Genomic DNA, 27370 nt, shown 5'->3' with positions numbered 1-27370 from the left:
TGCACGGTACTGATACGGCACGGCTGTGTCTGAATCAACCTTAATCGTACGGCAATGGGCATCTTTCGTATCTCGCGTTTTTTCTCTTTTAACAAAGGAAGGCTCAGAACTGAATTCCGCCGATTTTGATGAAACTTGCCAGGATTACGGAGAAAGTTCCCCTGAATGTAATGGTATGTACCCTTATTTGGGTGCGGACGGTCAATCGTTTCCGAGATATTTTATTAATCAATTTAGTGGCGTCTTTAGAGTAGAGTTTATTAGGACACTCATATACGAGTATTTGTGACGTAGTGTATGGTGTAGAATATGGTAACTATCTCATAATTTGTAGACTTGAGTTCGAATCCCCCAATCAATCAATTCTTTTTTTATATAATAATGTTTTATGATAACTGCTGCATTCTATCGTATTTATATCGCGGATTTCGCGATATGTGGCAAGAATAAGAGTCAGAGAGCGAGGTTCCGTCCGCGCACAGAACGGAGCGCACGCTTCTACGCTTGCTGGGTGAGAGACACGACGACTACGACGAGACGGTGAGACGGCGGTGCGTCCGGCGGATTGGCGGCGCGGCCGCCAGGAGCGCTCCGCTCGGGAGCGTCGTTCTTTGTTTCGGTTTCGGAGCGCAGTCTCCGTCCGACGAAGTGCAGAGAGCTCGACTGACGAAAATTCGCGGCGCGCGGCAACGAGAGAGCAAGGTGAGCGAGCGAGAGGGACGGAGACATCGAAACTTGGAGAGAGAGCTCGCCCTGGGTGGACGGCACGACACGGCACGGCGCGGCGCGTCCCGCGCGTGGAAAGGAATGCTCTCGAACGGAGGACGCGCGAGGACCGCATTGCCGCGAGAACAATCGAATCGCTTCGACTCGCTCCCTCTGTAAATAAGCGGCGCACGACCGCAGGCCGAGTATTCGCGAGTGAGTGTGCAAAGTGTGCGAGAGAGGAGAAAGGAGAGGGGAAATAGGAGCGAGAGAAGAGAAACGCCAAGTAGGCGTCACGGGAGTGAAGAAGAGAGAAAAACAGGTGGAGGAGGAAGAGGAAGTGTCGGAAGTGTCCAAGTGACAGCGGGAGTCTCGCTCGTCTCGCTTCCTTCCGTCTCTCTCTTTCTCTCTCCTTGCGTCCGCCAGCCGCCCCGAGAGAGAGGTGCGTACGCGAGGTGGTGATACCGCGACACACACACACACACACACATAATCTCTCTTTCTCTCTCTCTCTCTCTCTCTCTCTCTCTCTCTCTCTCTCTCTCTCTCTCTCCGTCTCTCTCTCTCCTCGGTGTCGCGCGCGCGTTTGCGCCGCGATTCGCATTGTTTGGCCGGCGGTGCGCCGTACAACGTTGCTCGCGCTCCGGTCCGCTGCGCGACAGGGAAAGAAGGAAAGAAAGAGAGAGAGAGAGAGAGAGAGAGAGCTGTGCCGCCGCCGACGTCCTTGTATCTGTACGCTCCGTTCGTCCGTGTGGTCGCCGTCGTCGATCGCCGCCACCGCCGCAGCCTCCTCCGCCTCCGCCTCCTTCGGCGTTGAGCGCGCCGCGACGGGGGTTGCCGACACCGCCACCGCCACCGCCACCGCCGCCGCCGCCGCCACCGCCACCGCCGCCACCGCTGTCGTATCACCATCGATTGCCGGCCACCGATCCGCCGGGCACAACAGTAGTGCGCGTGTAGTGACGACGACGACGACGTGGAGTAGTAGCAGGGTAGGAGGGGGAGGGGAAAAAAGTGCCGCCGTGTGTCGTCCGCCGTGAGTTTTCCGTGTTACGCGTCGCCGTCAGTGTCCTACCACGGGGTTAACGGTGAATTTCTCGGAGGTGACGCACCGCGCCGACGACGCCGCCGCTGCCATCACCGCCGCTGCCGTCGTCGCCGCCGCCACCACCATCACCACCGCGACCTTGGAGACAGTGGAGAGTTTCGGAATCGGTTACGGTCAGGGAGCGGGCGAGAGCACAGGCAACTGGATGAAACCGCCGGGGAATCTGTTTCTCTACCCCACGCTAGACATGAAGGATCTCACGGGATCCGTGGAGGACATGGTATTGTCATCATTATCATCATCATTATTATTATTGTGTCATTCTTGTTATTTCGTCGTTATTGTCGCGCCGGACAACGTGCGCGACTCTCGACGTCGTGCGGCACTTCGAAACCGCGCCCGCCTCGTCGCGACGCGTCAGGCCGCTCCGCGCCGTGGCGTCGTGTCGCCTGGCCAGGCTTGGCCTAGCCTAGCCCCAGCTTGGTTTAGCTTAACCTAGCCTAACCTAGCTTAGCTTAGCCTAGCCTAGCCTAGCTTGGCTTGAGTGCCCGCCCCGTGTCTCGTTGCCTCTCTAGCCGTCCTAGCCGACGGGAATGTTATAGGTTATGTTCATTGGTCAACGAACGCGACGTATTCAGCGTACTGTGCGCGTCCGCGTAGATCCGTACCTCTCGCCTGCATCTTCTTTGTTCCCGATTCTTTCGTTATTTTTTCCACCGACGATTCGACACGTACGCCTACCTCGCCCCGAGAGGCCTAGTGCGTAACGTTGCGTGTTTATGTTCCCGCGATCTCTTGACTGCTCGATTGACAAAAGTGCTGCTTTGCGATCGATTCGATGCGGATTCAGGTACGAGATCTGGTCTTCTCGATGGTATTCTCATATTTACACTTGGAATAGAGCGTATGTGACGTTTGGATAAAAAAAAAACAGAAAGAAAAAAAAATTGTAGCTCAACCTGAATCTAAAATAAACCAGAGGTAATATTTTTCTTCGCCAGTAATAATTAACAAAAGAAAACGTTTAATTCCTAACTGACCTAACTGACCGTTTATTGACCTATTTAAATACGAATTAAATCACAATTTTTTAACTTAAATGCAAAATTTTATTTCATGTGACTCGTAGCTCGCTTGTAGAAGCGTTTACTTCCGTTTCCATTCCGGAGGTTGCAGAGAAATTCTAAAATTTTTCATTGACTAGAGAATGAGAAGGGAACTTGAGTACATTACTGATATATCAGAAAAAGTGTAAGAAAATGTAGCCTAGAAAAGCTTTTGTTTACGTTTACATTACGTGTATAATTTATCGTATATTGAAGTTGATTAGATTCCGGATGTAAAAGTTAAAAATGTAGAAAAATCTACGAATAGTAAGTATGAAAAAATAAAAAGACACGAATTTGCAAATTATGATGAGGTAATGCGTTTGTAATTAATTACTGATAGTATATTAATTTATTGATATTGTTATTGAAAATGTTGATAACAATTATATGTTATTATTACGTTGATGGTATTAATGTTTATTATTATTGATTGTTGCTATGTAATAGCTAACATCAGCTAATCAGCTTCCTATAGTATCACACGATATTTAATAATAAGTGGAGTAGTTTAGAATTAAAGTACGGAATTGCGAAAATAGTTGAAAAGCAAATATATAATAATAAATTAACAGCCCAATGTGTTGAAAATACCAAGATCTCAATATTTGGACAAGAGAATTAAGAATATATATAGGGATTTGGCTATATATTTTAGATATATAGAAACGTAGATTCCGTCTAAATTTGCAATTACAAACATTGGTCAGAACTGTTTTTGAGAGTTACTTTATTACCAATGTCCTCGTACTCCATTAACCTTGTATTTTATTAGCTGAATAGCTAGTGATAGTGTTACCTAATAGTATTACCTTGTAACGACGAAGGTCATTAGAAAGCTAAGCACGTGTTCATAATTTATTTGTATTTTTCTTTTCTTCTTTTTTTCTCTTGCTTTTCGTAATTGTTTCGAAACTACTTCTTTCGTTGCTATCTCTATAGTACAAGTATGCTACTCCTCTTACTTCACGTATAATTATTCATAATTAATCTACAACTCGTGTGTGAATGTTTCACGAGAATTATTTGAAAACAGAATATTGATTATGTAAAAGAATTAAACATTCATCTCTATTCTAAAAAAACTGAAAATAAAATAAACCGAGTTATTCATAAAGTAACATTCTTTGCATAAAATTCTTGGAGAAGAAAACATTTTTCTACCTGAACGCTGCGCTCTTGGCTGCGTTTATTTACAGATTAAATCCTTGAATAAAGAGTGATAGAATGTCGGTAAATATCCGTATAAAAATAGATTCCTTAAAATATCATTTTTCTAATATCTCTCTTTGAAACTTTAAATTGGATGTAGTTATGCAGTAAGGAACCAAGCGCTATTGTCGTGATTTTTAATTATGTGTTGCAAAGTGATCATGAAGATGAAGGCCTATAGTTGATTTTCTAAAAACGCATATAACTTATGAAAATGTATTTGAGGAAGATTATAGTTCGGTATATTTGAGATAACATTGGCGCAGAATTTTATTTATACTGATCTAGTGGATAAGTAAGGTTTCGGAATTGGTTTCGCATTGCAGAACTGCGTCCAATTATCGAATGAATATATTGTCCGTTTACATCTTCGTAGACGAAATTTAGCTAATAAAGTGATTTTTATACATTTATATGTATTTCAGAGAATGAAAAATGCTGCGAGATATTTCACAAGGGATCATTTTTAATAGTTTTCGGATGTTTTCGGGATTAAAAGCTGATCATGATCACGTATTTCGAAATATGTGGAGTATGTAAAGAGAAATAAGACACAATCAAATCCAAGCATAATTAAATATATTGCGCTGGTCGCGAGAGTCGATACGAGTGGCAATCATCGACTGGCGTAGATATCGATTTGCGTGATCCATTTAAGCGTCGTCTACAATACACGGAGTAAGCGTGGAGTAAGGAGTAAGAGTAGGCAGGTGTAAGCATTATAGCCTGTTGCGTCCTGATTGGCCGAGCGTAAGTGTAAGTGGAAGAGTAGGAGTAAGAAATAAAATTAATTTATTTCGCTTACGCCCTTACGCCAGCTTTCTTAAACCGAAAATAGCCCTCTTACGCCTACTCTTACTCCTTACTCCACGCTTACTCCGTGTATTGTAGACGACGCTTTAATCTTTCGTGTTACTCTCGAGACATAGTCCGATTTCGCTTGCCCTGATCATTTACAATCTGGTATCTGCCGTGACTCTTCAACCGTGCATATATTAAAGGCTAAATGTCAAAATCATTATCGATAACGTCTAATCAATGAATCATACGGGGTGAATTATCAGAAATGGGACACTCAAGTATTTATATATATTTTTTCTTGAATTTCACAAGATACGAGAAAGCATGTAGGAAAAACAATTTAAATAATTTCAAAGAACGAACGGGAGATGAGCTTAATCTTTTTTCTCTCACGTTTGTTTTTCTCGAATAATCGAGATTAATATCACCATTTTTAACGCACTTCTATTTAAGTACTTTTATTTTTTACAGCTAATACAAACCATATATTAAATTGTGTTACAATGTATTAAGTGCGATTAACATCGAGTATCCTCCACCTGCATCCTAGATTGAGTAGTTAAATTCTGATCTCTATCGGAGAACAAAGAGGAAATAGGCGCGTACACGGATGAGTTCGAAATGAGGTAAAAGTTACAGCGAGACATGGATGACACTTGTATTCCGAGACGAACTTTCTTTCTGACGTAGTTCTTGTTACTGACGGAGATTGGTTATGACGTCAGGATGGTTGTTACTGACAGTTACGTAGTCAGCTGTTACGTTGCGTGAAAAAGAGAAATTTACGACTGATAAGTATTACACAAGATCAGTATTACTCTGTGATAACGTTGTTTCATAATCATTTCCTCGTTTTATCTGGGATAGTAGACCGAAAGGAATCTGAGTCATCGAGACTTGACGCAGATATATGTATATTTCGGGCGGGTAGTTACGATTAAAACTGCATGCGGAATGTAAGGCGGCACGCTAACAATAAGTTTATTAATTCCAGTATTGAGTTGACGAAGTTTATCACATGTATAATCCCACGTCTGCACCTGTGATCTTTTCAAACGCGTCGGATTTTAATCTTATTATTTTGAAACAACACGGAAACAACAGAAAAAGTTTCAACAATTGCAAATGGAAATGCTAATGGCTTTATAAGCGATTGCACAAATAAAGGGAATCAAATATCACAGATTTATGCAAGCACATAATCTTATTCTTCATTTATTTTTACGTGACTTCTAAGAGTTTCATCTAACAATAAGTGAACGAGAAAAAAATTTTTTATGAATTCGATTTTTGCTGCAGACATGTCTGTCGAACGTTTTGTTTTCGCTTCGAAAGAGAAATGAATTATTTTTACGCGTCGTTTCTCGTGTTCGAAATTATGCTTCAGTTTCTCAAACTCCAAATTTTCGTGAAAATTTATGGCACATCCGAGGGTGCTTCCGTGTGTGCTTCGTGCGAAAAGGTTCGTTTATCGCGGAATAGACGCGTGTCACTGAACTTTATGCGTAACAGTATCGGTAATCGATAGTTGGTTGTGCCGAGTTGGAGTCTCGAAGTTCGGCGGCGAGAGAGACGAGTCGCGTGCTCATTATCAGCGTGAATTCAATGCACATGGGGCCCTTTACTGACCGGTGTACGTAGAGAGCATTCGGTGTTCCTTATCTATGCTCAAATTCTGCCGCGTCCGGTGCATTCCTCCTTTTCACATTTCACTGCAGCGATCGAATTACGCGAACTTATCTATTCTTATCGTAGACATTTATTTCTAGGACATGAAACTTGCTGTTACTTTTATACAGTCTTTAGTAGCGCAATTTCAAGTTCTAAATTCCTCTATCACTGTCTTTCTTTCTATTAATTGTTGACTATTTTTAGCATAATCGAACTTAATGTGATTAATATCAGGGAGACAACAGTAAAATTAAATATTAATCTTAAAAATTACAATAATGTTAAAGACTTTTTTCGTAGACGACTTTGTTTCATCTGATAAACATGTTTCTTGACTTCGAAGAGAGACCCGCCACGACTGAAAATTTATTAGCTTCAGTTTTCTTCTAAAAGTAATATGTGATACAAATACCGACGTTTTAATCCTGGAAAATAATAGGGATTGACCAATAACTTTACCAGAGAAAAGTAATATTTTTTTTAGTTATTTTATTTACAGAATGTTAGAAATTAAATATTATGATTTTCTAACAGTCACATTTAAGATAAGGACACGTAATATAAATACACTGTGTATTTCTTTTTAATAGAACGTGTAATGTTAATATAGGTGGTATAACATTAATTAAAACACAACTTTGTTTTATGAGAGAAATTGATTTGATTAGAGGAAAAATTGATTACGTTATCCATATCGGCAATTTTTCCGTCCTTTTCGCGGGCTTTGTGATAACAATCGCGACACGATAACACTTTGCGCGGACAGATATACGCGTATTTCTCGCGATAAACGTCGACCCGTGCGTGCGTATTGACCCATAGAGCGCGGGACTCATCTTCTCTTGTCGTGCGACGGATTCCCCGCGAGTAGACTAGAGGACAGTGGCCGTGACCCATGGCCGAGGGTACTGGAGAGGAGGGGTCGGTGGCCCCGTGGCAGTTTAACGACGTCCACGCCGCGCCGCATCGTTAAGGAAAACGTGGGAGTGCGGCGGAGATCCGAAGGGGGAACCGGGGCGAGCGAGGACGGTCGGTGCGAGCCGTGGTGGGACGAACCGGCGCGGCACGGCGTGTCGCGGCGCGAGTCCCGTCTGGTCTGGTCGTTGGCTGGCTAGAGAGAGGATCGAGCTGGCACTCTAGCACGCGGATATCTAGCATTCTTCCGCGCGTCATTCCGAAAGTTTTCGTCGAAAGATTAGAGTCGAGCTCTGCCACATTGCGCGTTAATATAAATTAAGGGGAGACATCAATGAAAATTTCGTCGGAAATCGTGGAGTTGTCGAGTTCCTAACTCTTACACAACGATGACAATCTCTCGCGCTTCGTATCTGACATCTTCTTTTCTCGAATGATTATTTGTAGCACTATACATTGAAAAAAAATCTCATTCGTTTATTTTCCACCAGAAAATACTGGTTGAATCTACCAGAATCTGGTTGAATTAATAGGAATTCTGGTTGCATAATTAGAATTCTGGTTGTATTAATTGGAATTTCTGGTTACATTAATTGGAAGAATCTGGTTTGTTCATTTTCCACCAGACGTCCAATTAATTCAATCAGATTTTTTTTTCAGTGTATGCAGGATAATTTTTAAGAAAAATAGAACTCAGGAGGCGTGAAATATTCGTAAACTGAATAAAAAATTGGAGTCTAGAAATCGATCGATTGGAAATTGGAGAAATAGATTGAGTCCAAAATTCCAGTGTCGATCGTTTGCTTGTATTTGTCTTATTCTTCTAAAAGTATATAGCAAGAACTATAAGTTCAAAATAATTATATGTATACATATATACATATATATGTATGCATATATTCACACACAAGAGAATGTACTTTACTTCGATTATATTATTAAAAGTAGAATAGGGTCGAGTGATAATGAAAGCTGATATTTTACGATCAGTTTTCTACAAAAGTACTTATCGACAAGGGAATGATCAAGATCGATCACGATGCGATTCATGTACTTAATTTGAGAACGACACATTCGCTGTTCGTTAAAGCTCTCTCGATGCCTGCATGGACGTCCACGTGTCTGTAATAACGCTATCTCTCTTTCCTATATACGAGTCGATCTCGTGGTTCCTCTCCGCTTAATATACGGATTAATTGTTCTAGCGAGGTCACTTCGAATGGGACGACTAACCCTTGTCCATTTGTTGCACAATAAAGGAAGCAATGTGACACGAAAGGTTGACCATTGTCATATCTGTAAAGTAAAAATAATATGTTCAGAATTTTGAAATAATAGATAGAATTGTGCATCTTTCCTAAGTTCTGGAATTTATGATGAAAAAGAATTCTGACGGGGGGGGGGGGGGTTAGATAAATAAAATACAGATCCGAAGATTATTAGGATCTAAATGCCTATCTAAACCTAAACGAAACTTCGTGATAACTTCTTTATTTCTATCGGTTTGAATTCTTTTCGATAGAACTGAGGCTATCCAGCGCTATCTAAAACTTAAAAAGATATTAGGATTAATTATAATTGAAATAAATAAATGAAGATTGATTCTCGTATAATGAAAACATAAAGTTAGCGCCTCATATCTTAAATGTTTTTTTAAAGGTGTCAACGATTTTCTAGAATTATTTCGGAAAGAACCAAAACTTTAAAATTAATTGTATAAAAATCAGTTGTATGTATGTGTATGTATGTATGTGTATTTATTGTGTTTTCCCACAGGGTTTACAAGGCGTTTTTTTTTATATGAGGAACGTTCCCAAACCTCTTACAAACTCCGAACTCAGAACAGATATCAAAAACACACAAAATCAAAACTTAAATTCAAACCAAGTAATAAAAACAAAAAGAAAAATATAGCTCCCCCGTGCCTGGCCCTGACCTTACAATTTATTACCCTCCCTCCCCCTCTTCTTCATCATTTTCTCCTTGGGCTTCGTCTTTCGTCCTCCTTCCTTCTCGTTACGGCTCTCCTCTATTTGGCCCATTCTCTCTTTTCCTTATCCCCCAATTTCTCGTCCGACTCCATGAGGAGTTTCTCTTCCATCCCTTTTGTTATTTCGTCCTCCTCCGTTCTCCCTGTACTCCTATGCCCCTCCAGTCTCCTTTCCATTCTCCCTTCTCTCTCCTCCCTCTCCCTATCCCTCCTTTCCACTGACTTGTCCTCATGAATCTTTACTCCTATGTCGTTCCCTGCCCTTCTCCTCGCCTCCAGGATCCGCCATTTCTCCTCCTCATCCCTCAACTTCACCAAAATCGTAAGCCATTCACCCCTCTGTCCCACCACCATCACCTCCGTTACCACCACCTTCACCCTCAGCCCTTCCGTGAAGAGCTCCTTCACCTTCTTCCAACTAGACTCCTTGCTTCCCCATTTCGCCTTCTCGACCCTCAGAATCACATTCCTTTTTCTCAGCTCGTCCTCATTCTTTTCGCCCTCGCCTGCCCACCATTTCTTCTTCCCTGCCCCGCTCTCCTCACTCTCCTCCCTCTTTCTTTTACCTCCACTCCGTTCTAAGCTTTCCACCTTTCTCTCCAATCTCCTTATTTTTTCCTCCATCTCCTCCATCCTCTCATCCTTCCTTCTATCGTCCTCTTTCCTCTCCTTCAGTAGCTTCCTTACTTTCTCCTCCGCGATCCTGTTCACCGCCTCTGCAATTTTTCTCCCCTCACTCTCCATCCTGAGTGATCTGTAACATGAGCTTTATAAAAATCAGTTGTATAAGTTCCGATTGTATAAAAATGCTAAAATGGGATGCTAACTTTGCAAAGAGCTGCCATTGACGCGGCCAGCTTTCTTTATTGTTTTTTTTTCCTTTACCCTTTTCTGGATTAAAATCATGGCGGGTTAAGCTTTGTGTCCACGATACTAGAAATCGCTCGGAGATCTCGGACGTAAAAAGAATTAACCAATCGCATTGGTCAATTGCAGAATTGTTTAAGGATGTTCTGGCTATACACAATCCCTGCTAAAAGTTAGCTTTCAATAAAAAATTACTAAAATGAAGACTGCATGTATGTCAAACAACTTAAAAATTTTTATATGTTAGAAAGGATTACCGTTAACAGTTTGAGTATGGTTTTTTGTCATTTAAATAATTAGTATTGTTTAAACAATCAAAAATAAAAACATTTTAGCAAAAAATTTTTGAAACTTAAAATACAATATCAATGATGTATACCTCTGTGAAGTTAGCACCCCATCTTTCAAAAAACCATTTTTTTCTTCAAGTTCTGAATGCACCCCGAAGAGTTCTAGAGTTCCTTATTAATTTTAGAAATAGTTCTGGTGAATAAAGCTAAAAAAACCGTTGATGAATCTTGGGGGTGCTAACTTCACAAAATGAAATCACTAAATCAGCGATAACAATAAAAGTATTAAAAATATTTAATTTTGCCATTAGGATTTCTTTTAGAACTCTTGAGGTGCTACCCAGAACTCTCAACAGAACTCCCAGAACTTAAAAAATTTTTTTTTTATTTTACTCAAAAATCGAATATATCGAGAACTTTTTGTATATAGGTCTCAGGGCTTCGGGCATTAACAGTTATTGACAGAACTCGAAAGGTGCTACCCAGAACTCACAGCAGAATTCCTAGAACTTTAAAAAAATTTTTTGATCATACGAAAAATCGCGAGAACTTTTTATATATTGGCCGTAGCGCTTCGAGCATTAATAGTTTTTGGTAGAACTCGTGAGGTGCTACACAGAACTCTCATAAAACTGCCCAGTTTACGAAACAAAAATTTTATCCTTTGAAACTTAGAAATTTTTCGACCCGACATGTGAAAAATCGCGAGAACTTTTTATATATCGATCGTAGCGCTTCGAGCATTAATAGTTTTTGGTAGAACTCGTGAGGTGCTACCCAGAACTCTCATAAAACTGCCCGGTTTACGAAACAAAAATTTTATCCTTTGAAACTTAGAAATTTTTTGACCCGACAAGTGAAAAATCGCGAGAACTTTTTATATATCGATCGTAGCGCTTCGAGCATTAATAGTTTTTGGTAGAAATCGTGAGGTGCTACCCAGAACTCATAAAATTGCCCGGTTTACGAAACAAAAATTGATATCCTTTGGAACTTAGAAATTTTTCGACCCGACATGCGAAAAATCGCGAGAACTTTTTATATATCGGTCGTAGCGCTTCGAGCATTAATAGTTTTTGATAGAACTCGTAAGGTGCTACCCAGAACTCTGATAAAATCGCACGATTTACGAAAAAAAATTTTATCCTTCGAAACTTGGAAATTTTTCGACCCGACATGCGAAAAATCGCGAGAACTTTTAATATATCGGTCGTAGCGCTTCGAGCATTAATAGTTTTTGGTAGAACTCGTGAGGTGCTACTCAGAACTCTCATAAAATTGCCCGGTTTACGAAAAAAAATTTTATCCTTCGGAACTTAGAAATTTTTCGACTCGACATGCGAAAAATCGCGAGAACTTTTTATATATCGGTCGTAGCGCTTCGAGCATTAATAGTTTTTGGTAGAACTCGTGAGGTGCTACCCAGAACTCTCATAAAACTGCCCGGTTTACGAAACAAAAATTTTATCCTTCGGAACTTAGAAATTTTTCGACCCGACATGTGAAAAATCGCGAGAACTTTTTATATATCGATCGTAGCGCTTCGAGCATTAATAGTTTTTCGTAGAACTCGTGAGGTGCTACCCAGAACTCATAGCAGAACTCCCAGAACTTTAAAGTTCTCGATATATTCGATTTTTGAGTAAAATAAAAATTTTTTTTAAGTTTTGGGAGTTCTGTTGAGAGTTCTGGGTAGCACCTCAAGAGTTCTAAAAGAAATCCTAATGGCAAAATTAAATATTTTTAATACTTTTATTGTTATCGCTGATTTAGTGATTTCATTTTGTGAAGTTAGCACCCCCAAGTTTCATCAACGGTTTTTTTAGCTTTATTCGCCAGAACTATTTCTAAAATTAATAAGGAACTCTAGAACTCTTCGGGGTGCATTCAGAACTTGAAGAAAAAAATATTTTTTTGAAAGATGGGGTGCTAACTTCACAGAGGTATGATGTATGTTTTATATATATATATATATATAAAGTTTTAGAAATATCACCGTTTTTATTTATATTTACCGCAAAAATGTCGATTCTCCATAAGAGTTAATGTTAATTTCATCAACTTTAAACTTAATAACTCTTAAATCGTTTAGTAAATTACTTACAGAGTATTTTTTTTTTAATTTAAAAGAAATATCTCAAAATTTTAGCCATTTCTGAATATATATTTGAAATACATCCTCCAATACATCCTTAAAATCATTATAACTCAGCAACCGTTTAGTGAATCTGTTTAAACTTTTTTGCAGCATTAGGAAGACTAAAAGAACAATGTCACAAATTTGTATCGACTTCTCTACGACTGTTATTCTCTACGACTGTCATTCAACAGATGGAGTAGACAGTGAAGGAAAAGGAAGAGAGGAAAAAGAGAAAGTGAGGCTGCATAAACCTTGCTCTTCATTTAAATCAGTTTTAAGCGATCCATAAATCACAAGAATTAAGTCACGTTTTCTTGTCACATCCGCACTTTGAGGTGGAATAACTGATGTCAACTCTTCACGAATGACCTTGTTAGATTTTCACGATTGTCACTTGTTCTGTGTTTCGTCCAATTCTCGGAATCTCTTCTAGCTTTTGAAAAGCAAAAAGATTTCCTCTGGATCTTTTCCAAATTATATTACATGTTTTATGAGGTATTACATCTATTTTTTCGCTTCTTTTTTCACACACGCCATTATTTTCACTTTATTTTTAATCTGAGATATTGTAAGAAATTTAAGACTGCTTTTCCTCAGCAGAATAGGTATATTGCCGGAAAACATAAAATTGGAGATATTTTCAAACTAGAATTTAGAGTGATCTTTACTTGAAATTTTTGATTAATATAAAGCAAAATGTTTCTATTTATTGCACTTCTTTTCGATTCGCGTATATTAACTTTTAGTTTTCTCTATTTTTGATCTTACAATCATCGAGTCTTATCTTTCTTTTATTAAGGGATATCATTTTGAGAGGCGCAAATTGCTCTGCGCAAAACGGGCTTTACCCTCGTTTATTTTGCTATTTACCTTTTCACCCTATCTCTTTTCTCTTTTCGTCTCCCTCTCCCTCTCGTTTGGTGCCATGCATTTCTCTTCCTGGCTTCCCTTTCTCTCTCCGTTCGCGCTTAACGTACAAAAGCGTCTCTGGTGACCGGCGACGCGGTCGATACTCACGGCGTATCGCCCCTGGCTGACCGAGCATCACCCTTACCCTTACCTTTCCGAATCTTTAGACAGATCCACCACTTCGTTCTCCGCATCACTTTGCCATAACACTTCCGCTCGCACGCGAGGCAGCGATATAGCGACGTACCCAGCTGGTACCTTTCGATAGTTGTTATTCTTCTGGAAAAATCTTGAGAAATTTTCCTTTTGTCAGAAAAAGAAAAAAATATGTATAATATTAAATATGTAAATTAAGGGGATTAAGAGAAATTTCATAAATCATAGGAACTCGTTTGATTTTCGAACTCCTTGTGTAATGATGAGGATTACATATTTATGATAGTAATTTTTCGGGACCTACATTTGCCTTTACTTTTATTTGAGAGATGATGATAAGAGTTATTGACTATCGACGAACTGTTTTAACTGATTGACATGCGTTAAATTCCGACTTATGTAAGCTAATTTATAATTCATTAACGTTATGCGCTGAGAATGATCCACAGAAAGGATCGAAACGTACGCTAATATTGTTTTATTTGTCTGAATTATAATAAATTATACAGCGCCCTTATTACCGCACCTGGCTCTTATTGCCAAAGGACCCCGCCATATCCTTATGAAAACTCAGTTTCGATGAAATTAGCTGAAAACTTTGGAAATTTAGCTTAACTTTGGAAATAAATAATTTATGTGATGCTGATCAAAAGTTACAATGGGCAAGATTCACAATAATCAACCGTTTAGACGTTCAATCTTAGACTATCAGCGTTCAAAAGTCAAAATAAGGCGTTATGTCAGTACTATTGTGGGACAGTGGATTGCAATGTACTATTCTACAGAATCACAATAACTTATTCTTTTTTTAATATAAAAATACTTATTTATGTGAAGAAAATATGTATACATGCATGTGTATATATATATATATATATATATATATATATATATATATATATATGTATGAATTATATAACATAATTCACTTACATGTATATACATGCATGTACATATTTTTTTACATAAATACATATTTTTGTATTAACAAAAAGAATAAGTTGTTTGATTCTGTAGAATAATACATTGCAATCCATTGTCCCACAATAGTTCTGACATAACGCCTTATATTTTGATTTTTGAACGCTGATAGCATCTAAACTGGTCGATTATTGTGAATCTTGCCCATTATAACTTTTGATCGGCATCATGTATATTATTCCATTTTAGGTCTATTTTGGGCGAGGTTTTTATACTTGAAGAATCCATAGAAAACAAATATCTTGCTAAGTCTGACACAATATTCCTGTCCGAAGAAAAACAAATATATTTAGGAACTCGCCTTATATCAAATATTAAATTCATTCAGAAACGAAATGTGTGTCTTTTGTGAGAAGTGTAAAACTTTTATTAACATGTTACCTTTGTTTACCTATAGTATCAAGAGACACGGTAGTGTCTCGCGCTAGTATATACGCGAAGCGAGACCACACCGTGGATCTTTTACGCGACGCGACGAGTTGCAAGTACCCGAGATTTTGAGATCTCGATAACTAGTGAACGGGTCAGATTCTAACTAGGCTTAATGGATAGCTTGAACCAAAATATATTAATCTAATCTTACAGAAAAGGACCCAATTAAACGCATTACAACAAAACTTAACGAGCTTATCAAATCATGGCACACCAATGGCATTGTCGATGACCGTACTTATAAGTTTCTTAACTGCACTAACGGTAATCTCCCGAGATGCTACGGTCTACCTAAAATACATAAACACGGTTTTCCCTTGCGAATCATTGTCTCCGCTGTAGGTAGTCCACTTTACAATGTAGCTCGTTTCATCCATGACATACTACATAATCCGAAAAATTCGATAAGTTTTAGATAAAAAAGATCTTTAATAACACGCATTGGAAATAATAACTAACAAGGGAAGGCTCAGACCTAAATTCCAGTGCTGAGTCTTCCCTTGTTAGTTATTATTTCCAATGCGTGTTATTAAAGATCTTTTTTATCTAAAACTTATCGAATTTTTTGAAGGAAATATAGATTAATTAGTAAAGTGGTAGGAAGAAATAAAGAGGAAAATCTTACTAGCGCGATTAATCTCTTTCTTATATTTATTTTTGTATAAAGATTTAATAGAAAGATAGAATAAAGATTTTTGAAACCTTTGAATCTAACATTTTGCAATTATTTATTATATGTACAATATGATTATTTATGATAATTTTCAAGAAATAAACTATAAATAAACTCGCCGAACTTTTTGAACAAATTTAGTAATCGCGTTTTGTTAAGCGATCGCTGAGACTAGCTTAGATCAGCGAATTTGCCGCTGAATAGCATTACCCAATGACAAGGTCAAAAAGGAGATTCGCTTTCGAACTCGTTGGCACACGAGTCGCTATCACTCCTTTTCGACAGTGTTTTCTCTCGTGGGACATCCAACCAGTTTCCAAGTGTGTTTCGCAACACACATTCAAATTTACTACGTCTATTGCCATTGATTTGTTGGAATAATCGATTGTCGCGGAATTAATTACAAAATTTATTTGAATATTAGAAAGTCACGAAAATAGAAACTCTGGAATATTTTATTCAATGATGTTTTTGTACAGCTCAAATTGTCATCTTTGATTGTGAGTGATAAAGTTATATGATATGTGAGAATTGGCTCAGAATCTTGGCCTGAAATTTTGTGAATTTATTGCAATTAGTTGTACATTAACAATATTATTATCGCTGCAGCGATATAATATAGACATTTTATATTTCACGTATTTTTAATCTAATTTTTTTTCAAGAAATATAAAAAAACTTAAATATAGATAAAGATTCTTCAATTTTACGTATAAAGTTTAATTAATTAATTAATTACACATTATGGATTACGTTTTATTTAGCTTGTAGTGGGATACATTTTTTATATGTATAATTGTCGAGTACCTACAACGAATATGCAGATTTGATTTATAATGGAAAATGTAGACACCATTCTTATTTCTGCACTATTAAAGATTTTTACATTTGAGATTTTTACCTGTTTATACTAAATTTGGTTTTACTTTTAGTTAATTGCACGTCTGCATTTTCGTAAATCATACATATACACTGAGAGCTGAAAAACCGTAAGAGTTATTGTATTTTTTGCTAAACTTTTAGTCTTTCTTACAGTAACCATTACGTACTGCTACAGTAAACATTCTTCCAGTAACCAGTACGGATTTCACAGTAATCATTACGATAAAGACCAGTAATGATTCCGGTGCAATATTTTAACGAAAAAACAAAAAAAATTTTTCTTTTTTATTTTCAAATAGTTTTTATTTTTCCGCATATATTCTATTTTATTAATTAAAATTACGCACTGTTTTACAATTTTTGAAAACACATTGACGGGAGACGGGATTCGAACCTAAGATTCTAGAATAACAGCCTAATACGCTAACGCTGAGCTAATAATCTATTCTACAATAACTATTATGGAATCTCGTATATCTCTCTGAACTGCTCTGAACTCGCGAGCTAGAACAAATATGGAGAGCCAACAGTAATGGTTAAAGAATCGCACATGATTGAATAATGGAACTTCTCAGTAATTATTTCTTTTCTATTATTTCTTTCAGACAGTATCGCTTACGATCTTAATCTTTAGATATTACTGTGTTTTTCAGTAGACATTACTATTTTTTAAGTAAGCATCTGTGTATTGAGATTAAAAGTTGAGAATGAACGAAAATTCAGAGACTATTACTGTTTTTCGGCTCTCAGTGTACATATAGTAGTGGTTATAAAATATAAAACATATGCATAATGTACTCGCACGCATACATAGTTATTACATTTATATTATAGAAAAGTATATGTATTTGTTTCGCCAATAAACGAGAAAGACTTTATTTTTATATTCGATAACGTTTGGCTAATGTCGTGACAATTCGACCATTGGTTTTGGTCAGATTAATCATCAAGACTTTTTCGACCATGGGATTTGGTCGTTTCTAAATTGTCACGACATTAGCCAAACGTTGTCGAATATAAAAATAGAGTCTTTCTCGTTTATTAATTATTGGCGAAACAAATACATATACTTTTCTGTTATTATACACCGTTGACCTAAAAATCGGTGTTTCCATCTTAATAAGATTTGTTATTGCGATAAATATTACCACATGCCTCAGTGGTCGAATTTGTACGACGACGCCCTACACGGAATGAGGGAGGTTCTTAGGTTCGAACCCTGGCTGAGGTAATATTTTTCGCAATAAATATAATAATTTAATTTAATAAAAATGAGATGCTTATATGTAACTATCAAAGATTAAATCAATTTAGAAACGACCAAAACCCATGGTCGAAAAAATCTTGACGATTAATCTGACCAAAACCAATGGTCGAATTGTCACGACATTAGCCAAACGTTGTCGAATATAAAAATAGAGTCTTTCTCATTTATATTAAAATTTTACAGTTAAAATGTGTAAAAATATGTGCATGTGCATGTATTTTATAATTCCATAAGATTTTTTATATGGATTTTATTCATATTTGTCCAATTTTTTTGTTTTATATGAGTGCGCATTTCAAATTCCATTGCATCAAATAGTAAAACTTGTATTTTTTATCAAGTTTGCTGAATTTTATCACATAATCTGCATATTTTTTATTGTACCGCAATCCATATTTAAAAAAGAGATACTCGAATCTATCGAAATATGGATTGTACCGCAATCCATATTTAAAAAAGAGATACTCGAATCTATCGAAGTTTATTGTTATCGCTTTTCCGCGATGCCGATTTGTTCTCTCGCTGCGCTTACTTCATTTGCAGCTGTTATCGTATATTTTGACAGTTGTGTGTATCAAGAAGTTAATAGTGTAATAGTAATAGCATAATGTTAAAGCTAAATAGTGCGCGCAAAGCGCGCGTCTGTGGTGTCTAGTTAAATAAATTCTATAAAGCGTGTATCAAAATAAGTAAATATATATATATATATATGTATATATATATGTGTGTATATATATATATATATATATATATATATATATATATATATATATATATATATATATATGCGTACTTTGTATATAGAATTTGAAATTATATATTAAAGTAAAAAATGTACAAATAAATGTGTAGATTTTCTGTCATTCCACGCGTCTCTAGATTCCGAAATTCTGAAACATTTTTATGGGGGAAAAAAGGTGGTAATCTGAATTTATTCGTAAGAAATTGTTTCGTCATGATGCTTTTATCGTACCGAGCTTCTACTATTTTTGTTTCAAGCTTCGTAAATTCTAGTCGATTGCGAGAGAAGACGAGGTCGATCTGTTTCTCTCGCGAAAGTTAAAGTCGAAGCGGTTTTTGCGACTCGCGTATTATAAGCATAGGATGACTTTGAACTCGCTGTCGCATCATGCGTTCGGTGCACTCACGCCCTGCGATCCGCGAGCGTTCGCCTCTGCCCTCACCTCCCCGCGGAGGTTACGTCACTAGCATTCAGTTAGGCGAGGTCGGGATCAGTGCGGCGCACGGGCTCCAGGTCACGATTCGCCTTTATCCACTTTAGATCACCACTTGAACATTCGCGTGGTAATCGCCGTTAAGTTGACGCCTCGAAAATCGAGCCATTTGAGCCTCACATTCGGCAGAGCTTAGACATTTTCAAAGTTTATTTTCAAAGAATATCTTATTCATGTTGAACGAAATATCAGACATGAACGCAGATATGTGTTTCTCACACAGTTTTTTTATCTTATGATAATAATGATAACGACAATAATAATAACAATAATAATAATAATAATGATAATAATGATGATAATAATAAATGATAATGATAATAATAATAACAACAATAACAATAATAATGATAATAATGATAATAATAATAAATAATAATCTTTATTAACGGGGAAAAAATACTCTTAACACTATTAACCCTCACAGCGTTTTTCACTGGGAGAACTAGTGCGCACTGAGTGTGCACTCGCCGCAGGCAACGTGTTTCACTGGGCGTTTCGGTGCGCGAAAACAGTGCGCGCTGTTTCCAGTGAAAAACGCTATCAGTTACCTCTGAGAGATTCTGCACGTTTTTTAAAACTCGCCCCTTTTTGAACGCGCAGTGGGGGGGGACTTCGGACCAGGGGGGGAGAAAAAGTTTGAAGGTTCTAGTACTAGCCTGGCCACTTGCGAGAGTCAGTCCGGTCGAAGCAGCCGCGGCAGAAAGCGAGAAGTGGGTCCTCTGAGGGTCCCTCAGACTCTGGTGAGGTAACTGAGGGTTAACAATCCGGACCATTAATGAAGTAATTGAGGAGCTTAAAAATGAAAAAGGTCAGAGATCAATCTCTTATTAGCATACAGTGAGAAAAAGAGAACATACATTTTACAACATCTAATACGAAGAGTGTTTTTATATCAAGTTGTGACTCTAGATTTATTTATTAATTGGTATTACGAGAGTAGTCGAGAAAACTTTAATAAAAGTATAGATACCGAGCCGCGCATAAGAAATCTACCATATTTAAATAATTGCTCGAAGAGATCATTAATCTATCAATACAAGAATTTGTCTCATGCTCGATATGAAAGATGGAGTACTGTCTCAAGTCTCTAGTTAGAATGTTAAAATTGATATTTCTTAACAAATCCGGACCATCAATAAAGTAATTGAGAAGTTTAAAAATGAAAATAAGGTCAGAGATTAAGGGTGTTCTAAAGAGTTAGTTAAAATGTAACGAAGTTGACGAAAATTTAATATCATATTGTGTATTCTCTTTCAAAGTTTGGGGTCAAATTTCAAATTGATTCACAATTTAGATAAAAAGTTATCAATTCTTGAATATCCGTTTTACAAAGGGTTTTACAGAGAAAAGTGTAAACATTAAAAAATGTTACCAATATAATAATATTTTACACACAAGCAGATCATCAACAAACAAAAATATAGCAACAAAATTTGAAACGATTTACAATTTTTTTTGAAATTTCTTTTTGAAAAAAATTGTAACAGTTATTTACCCGTCACTAAATCTAAAATCTACGTCTTTTACATTCCGTAACTATTTATATACATTTTTTTGTCTTTGGATCCCTGGAGAATTAATATCAGAGTTTTTAATATTTCCTGCATACTTTTGGTTGGGACGGTACCTATAGAACATCCTTAAGGAGGTTTGTCGCATGTGCTAGGTATAATATATTTTGTTTTTTTTATTAAACAGTGTAAAGCTAGTCTCAGAAATGATTCATAAACAACATGTTACCATTGGGACAGAAAAAGCATAAAAATCGCAATTTTGTCCCATTTTTGTACTTGATATTGTTTAAATAAATTATTTAAAAATTTAAAAAAATATAGCAAAAAATTAAAAAACTGTAATTGCAATTCTCGATGTAATAGAAGTGTACCATAAAAATTTCATTTGTAACTTTGAAAGCGAATATCTCAGAAACGGGTCAGACCATCGATTGCAAATTTAACACAGGTTTTTGAGATATATAAGTGCACAATCTCTGTAAATTTCAGTTTTATCTCTCTGTTTTGACATAAGCGATATCCTTAATCTCCTCCCCTATTCTCTAAAGTTAATATATTTAGTCTTTCTGATGGTACAGTACTCATGACAGGTGATTGACATGGGATGCCTATGGAGTAGGCAACCAGACGTAAGAATTTGTGCTACACATGTTCAATCAAAAATACGATGGTGATTATAATAAGGAGACCAAACGGAGATAGAGCAGTACTTTCCAACTTAAAACGAACTGAAGTGCAATATAATAATTTTAATGTGGTTATAGGGGAGACCGGGACTATCTGTCTACAATTTATGCTTTTTTTTTCAAGTTTACTAAAAACTAATAAAGATATTTGGCTGAACATTTTAATGGTGCGATCTTTCAAGCTTTCTACAAAAAAAGTAATTATAGAGTTCAATTTATTTTAACATTTTAAAGAGATGAATTTTTTAAGTAGACAAATCGAGCGTAGACAGATGGGCTCGTATGCGGGGCTATCTGGCCACATTCGAGGGGCTATTTGTCCATAATAAAAAACGTTATAATATTTTTTATACTTATTTATAATATTATTTATTACTAATATGTAATATTGAAAAAACTGCCTAGTCGAAACAGTCAGAGCAGTAATAGGAGTTTTGTGTAGACTTTCTGATAGGATTCCTGCGTGGAGCTGACTTTTCTTTATATTCAGTAGCATCAAACTGATTTTGAGTTTGTTGCAAAATCAATATAAATTTCTTTTGTCCCCTCAATTCTTTAATCCTTTTTTTTGCATTTAAGGCCTTTACTTTTTCCTCAGCAGCGTTTGAAATTGAAAATACTAAATAATTTAAGACAAACTCATATATTTACTTGACGTGTATTTTAAAAATGAAAATTTTATGACAATTCTTGAATCGCAGGATCAAGTAGCTGCTCGCAGGTCACTTTTTTACAATAGCGAATGAGACTTCGAACATTTATTTCGAATTCTAACGCTTTTTTGCGAAAAGATTTTCGCTCGATTTTTATTCTTTTAATCGCTATAATTTTATTGGATATGTCTACCTTATCCGTCTTTTTTTTGTAGTTACGCACAATTATCTATGTATAAAAGAACAATCCATCATTGAAGTGTGTGGACACATTGCCCCATCAAAAATAAGGCACAGTCCTGATCACATTTTGCAGTCTTTAGCATGTTGCGAATTTTAGATCCACTAAAAAAAGACATTAAAAATGTAAAAAAAACGCCAAGTATGTTTTACGCAAAATAATTTTATGAATAATATTAGAAAAATGAAAATATTTACTTAAAAAACAAAAAATAAATATAACAGCATGAAAAAGAAGTGAAATCAAAGTATTATTCCAAGTACATTTATTAGAGTAAGTAATATTTCGCAAGATATATATTTTGTACGTGAATTAAAGGAATACAATATTTTATAAACTATCTCTCAAAATTGCAGTAGAACTAACGTAGGATGCAGAAGACATTTAAAATGTATGAAATACAACGGCATGATAAATTGAAAATATAGAATACAATAGATAGCGTAACGAGAGGTGCAGAAATTGAAAAGGGTTTAGTTACATCGATAATAAGCAGAGACAACAATCGAAGATGGACATAATCTCCAGCAGCATCCTTGGCGTGCCCTACTGCAATTTTGAGAGATAGTTTATAAAATATTGTATTCCTTTAATTCACGCATAAAATATATATCTTGCGAAATATTACTTACTCTAATAAATGTACTTGGAATAATACTTTGATTTCACTTCTTTTTCATGCTGTTATATTTATTTTTTGTGTTTTGTAAATAATATTACTTGTTCTAATAAATATACTTGGAATAATACTTTGATTTCACTTTTTTTTCATGCCATTATATTTATTTTTTTTTGTGTTTTTAAGTAAATATTTTCTTTATTTTTCTAATATTATTCATAAAATTATTTTGCGTGAAACATACTTGGCGTTTTTTTTTACATTTTTAATGTCTTTTTTTAGTGGATTTTACGAATTTTTGTTAAGTATTTTTATCACATCATATTTTACCGCACTTTACTTCGTTTGACCGTATTTTATCATTATTGATTTTATTTCGCCGTATTTTTCTTTGTTTCACCTTATTTTCTCGTATTTTGCTTCGTTTCATGGTATTTTACCATATTTAATCTTGTTTCACCGTATTTTGCCGTATTTGATTTTATTTCATCGCATTTTACCGTATTTGATTTTATTTCACCGTATTTTACCGTATTTGATTTTATTTTACCGTATTTTACCGTATTTGATTTTATTTCACCGCATTTTATCGTATTTGATTTTATTTCACCGTATTTTACCGTATTTGATTTTTTTATTATTTAATTTAATTTTTAATTCTATCACTTACTCGTGACGAGCGCCTCTAGCGGCACGGTAGGCCAAACCGACAACATTTTTTAAGATTTTGCGAAGAAAAAGACGACGACGACGACGATGTATCTGAATGACATAAATTGGTCAGAAAAATAGAGGCATATATGCATATATATGCGTCAAGTGCATATCTGTGCATCAATGTTGTATCATTATAATCAGAAAAATCTATTTTCTTCTCAAGTATTTAAATCTTTCGATAATATTGACTTATTAAAAGAATTCAGTGATTTATTTCTGGAGAAGCGTTCTCCTTCCTGTAAAAGATTCGTGCTAAAAATCGAATCTACAATAGACTCGAATCTTGTCTCACAAATGTTTCCGAAAATGTTTCCGAGTAAACATTTTTAAGACGCAATCGTTTGTATCGCATTCAAACAATTATCTGATCTTTTTCGTAAAGACAAGGATAACGCAGATAAGTAGATCCGAAAATTCGCTGTAGCGTCTCACTTAAAAAAAATTTAAAAAATTAAATAATATTATTATATATATTATATTATGAAAGGAGGATATGAATCGCTTACGAAAGATGTATCTCTCTTGTATTTTGTTAAAAAATAACTTGTTAATTAATAATTAACAAATTATTATAATATACTTGGCGTGAGACGCTACCGCGTCTCTTGATTATGCGGAATTAAGATTTGACGCTTCTTACATCTGATAATTATATATTAAGTGATAATATTATAAATTGTTTGCTTTAATTTAAGTTAGTTAAACTACTGTTAAACTATCTAGTTAACTACCTAGTTAAACTACTGTTGAACTACCTAATTAAACTACTGTCGCACAACAATCTTTTCAACCGTCGAAAAAAGTTAATAATTGTTTTCGCTTTTTTTGCAACGCATATAGTATATGTGAAAAGCATCGAACAAGTATCTGTGAAAAGCAGAGAACAAAAGCTTCTGAATCTCTTATGTAGAGCTTTTTTCAATTAGTTGTTGGAATGGTAGAGATATCTATTTCTTAACACCTGAGATAGCAGTACTATGGACACATAGCTTTCATAGCTCCGATCTCCCTTATTCTTAAATGAAAATGAATTTAAGCGTCCTATAAGCAGATGAAACTATTAATTGTATGTGTGTGTTAAATGATAAGTCAGCACTAAATAAGACACCGAGATCATGAGCGTCGCGTACTGTTGAGAGAGGCGAACCATCAAGAGTATAATTATATAAATAGGTATGAGTTACATTTATGAGTAAAATAAATAACAAAACATTTAGAAACATTGAGCTGAAGGCAGTTTCTCCTACACCAGACTTCAAATTCAAATAAGCCATGTTGTCATAAAAGCGCATCAGCAGGTCCAATCTGTCGATACATTTTAAGATCATCAGCATATAACAAGCAGTAGCAATATTAAAAATATTATGTTAGACAAATTCTTTAATATTAAAAGGAATAGACGAGATATTTTACGAATTCTTGATAAACGAGCTTGATGGTAAATAAAAATATTTGTTTATTTTAAATTAATATTTTACGATGACAGGAGTGTGTTTATTTAATTTATTTTTTCTGACGTTGTAATTTAGCATAGTTGCGGCGAGAGATCAAGAGTCTTGAATCTGTGGATTCAATTTTCTATTTTTTTCTGAGACAGCGTAAAAAGCAATGCAAAATTAATAGAACTTAAGATCTGACGTAAGATGTAAAGTGGCGGTGTACATTATTGAAATCGTCCTCTTACAAATTTTTTAGTCTTCACGAATTTTGTTCATGTTGAAATAGACTTATTATTCGTATTCGACAATCGCGTCAATGCGGGTTATCGATTCCGTAGCATCTGTCCCTGAAACATTTTCCTCGTTCCGAAATATACAGAACGCGGGCGTAAATATATATATTTTCAAAAGCAGAGCTATATGTATGAACACGTGTGGGTGCGTGCACGATGGATCAGTGGGACGCGATTTTAATTACACTCACGATCTGTTCTCCTTTTTCATGTTTCAGATCGCTCCCTCGACAAAAAAGCTCTGGGGCGTGGACGAGGGCGGGTCCAAGGACGAAGGGGGTGTAAAAGGCGGTGGGACCTTGCTTCACCTGGGCGACCACCCGACCACCATGTGGCGGGATTCCACCTGGAGCACGACATCAGGTACGAGTCGCGCGCAATCAAATTGTTAATGCGTCGTCCGTTTAGCGGGATTTCAATCGGCGCGGACGACGGAAGTGCTTACGAAGCTCGAGCACGATCGAGTGGAGTAATCTGAACGTTTGTTTGGTTAAGCACAAGGGTCGCAAACAGCCGACGCGGAACGCCTACGCTGGTTACATTCGTGTATTGTACACGAAACGCAGCACCATGCAGTAGTGTCCTATTAAATTGTTATAGCAACATTGATGACAATTTCAAGTAATTCCAATGTTACAGTGTCTATTCGTACAACGCGATTTACTTCTTTTTCACGCGTTACGTGCTCCAAGAAGCGCTAACGGCCGAAAAAGTCAAGTTGAAAAAGTCAGCGCTAATAAGAGCTGAATCGTATTCTTATGTAGTTCGAATGGAAACTTTGTTGTTAGTTTAACGGTCGTTAACGGAGGGAGATTGTCAAACTGGATCGGAAGAATCGCCTTCAGCGTTAGAGGAATGCGCCGATCGATCATAGACCCATTGTCTCTGTTTGCGAAAGGCGACATATCTGTGTAAGAAATACGGGATACGAAGCGATGCCGCGTATTTTACGTCGAGCACGCTTATTGATTGATACAGCAGTAAAAGAACAACATGTGGATTTGTAGATATAATACATATACGCAGCTCGCTCGCCGCCACCATCGTCTTCCGTTGAAGGGAGGTCGGAAGGGGAAGAAGGGGGTAGAAACCAAGCTTTTTCAAGCGCACTCGATCGATTAAATGACAACATCGACTAAATTGAAAATAATAATTTTGAAAGCTCTTTTCATATCATTTCTTCTTTAATTCTCTTGAGACAGAATTTTTTTTGTAATTTTGCATTTTGTCTTTTGATATATTTTTAAAAATATTTTATAACTTAAACTTAACGGGATCATCTAAAAGATAAAAATACCTGGGAATTTTTAGCGTCTTATATTTTAAATTGAATACGGGGAGGAAATATTTTACGGAGATTTTTTATGAAATATATAGATGTTTGTCATTTCTGGAGTTGTTACTCTAATATTTAACCACAATTATACTTGATAGCGTGACGTTTTCACGTGATAATTGATATGATAATTGGTTTAGCCGTTTGATCGATTAAACATGTGATACGTTAATAAGCAAGGTAACATATCCGCAACGTATAGTTGCAAGAAGAAATTCCTTTTTGTTGATATCTTAAATAGTTCTAAGCGCACATAGTAGATTGTTTGCGATGACTAATGCTGTATGTCACTTCTTTCGGTCGTAAAACATATGGGTGTTTCTACGTAAATAGGGATTTTTCAGATTGCAAATCTCTCAATTTCAAACATACCTAAAAAAATTTTTTTTTCTTGTTTTTGAGTGAATATAGAAGCAGAAACATACCCTGAAAGCCAGCGTACTACAACATCAAAAACCTGAAAGTAATGGCTCATTCATCAGTGATCTGGTAAAGTGGTAACGAGTCGACTTTGCATGTCTAGTAAAATATTGAATTACCTCAACAATGAGTGATTTTGAGAGGAAATGTCAAAAAAATTCCTAAAATT

General features: G+C 36.3%; 1 protein-coding gene across 6 annotated transcripts in view; it reads left to right on the top strand.

Annotated features, from left to right (window-relative positions):
- Pum (pumilio) overlaps nucleotides 1–27370 on the top strand; it is a 107024-nt gene that overhangs the window by 6617 nt on the left and 73037 nt on the right. For 5 of the 6 annotated variants that reach the window (XM_071713615.1, XM_071713614.1, XM_071713612.1 and 2 more), the window contains one exon: nucleotides 25664–25808. In XM_071713615.1, the coding sequence (XP_071569716.1) occupies nucleotides 25664–25808 (145 nt within the window). Of the gene's footprint in view, nucleotides 1–602; nucleotides 2034–25663; nucleotides 25809–27370 lie in introns of those variants that run through there. The other variant, XM_071713616.1, reaches the window with a different exon arrangement.

Source organism: Temnothorax nylanderi, unplaced genomic scaffold (genome assembly GCF_030848795.1).
Source record: "Temnothorax nylanderi isolate EJ_2023f unplaced genomic scaffold, tnyl_v1.0 TNYL_tig0126_pilon, whole genome shotgun sequence".
In the NCBI taxonomy this organism is placed as follows: Eukaryota; Metazoa; Arthropoda; class Insecta; order Hymenoptera; family Formicidae; genus Temnothorax; species Temnothorax nylanderi.
Note: the sequence above shows the minus strand (reverse complement) of the source record. Positions and strands in the feature narration are given on the sequence as shown.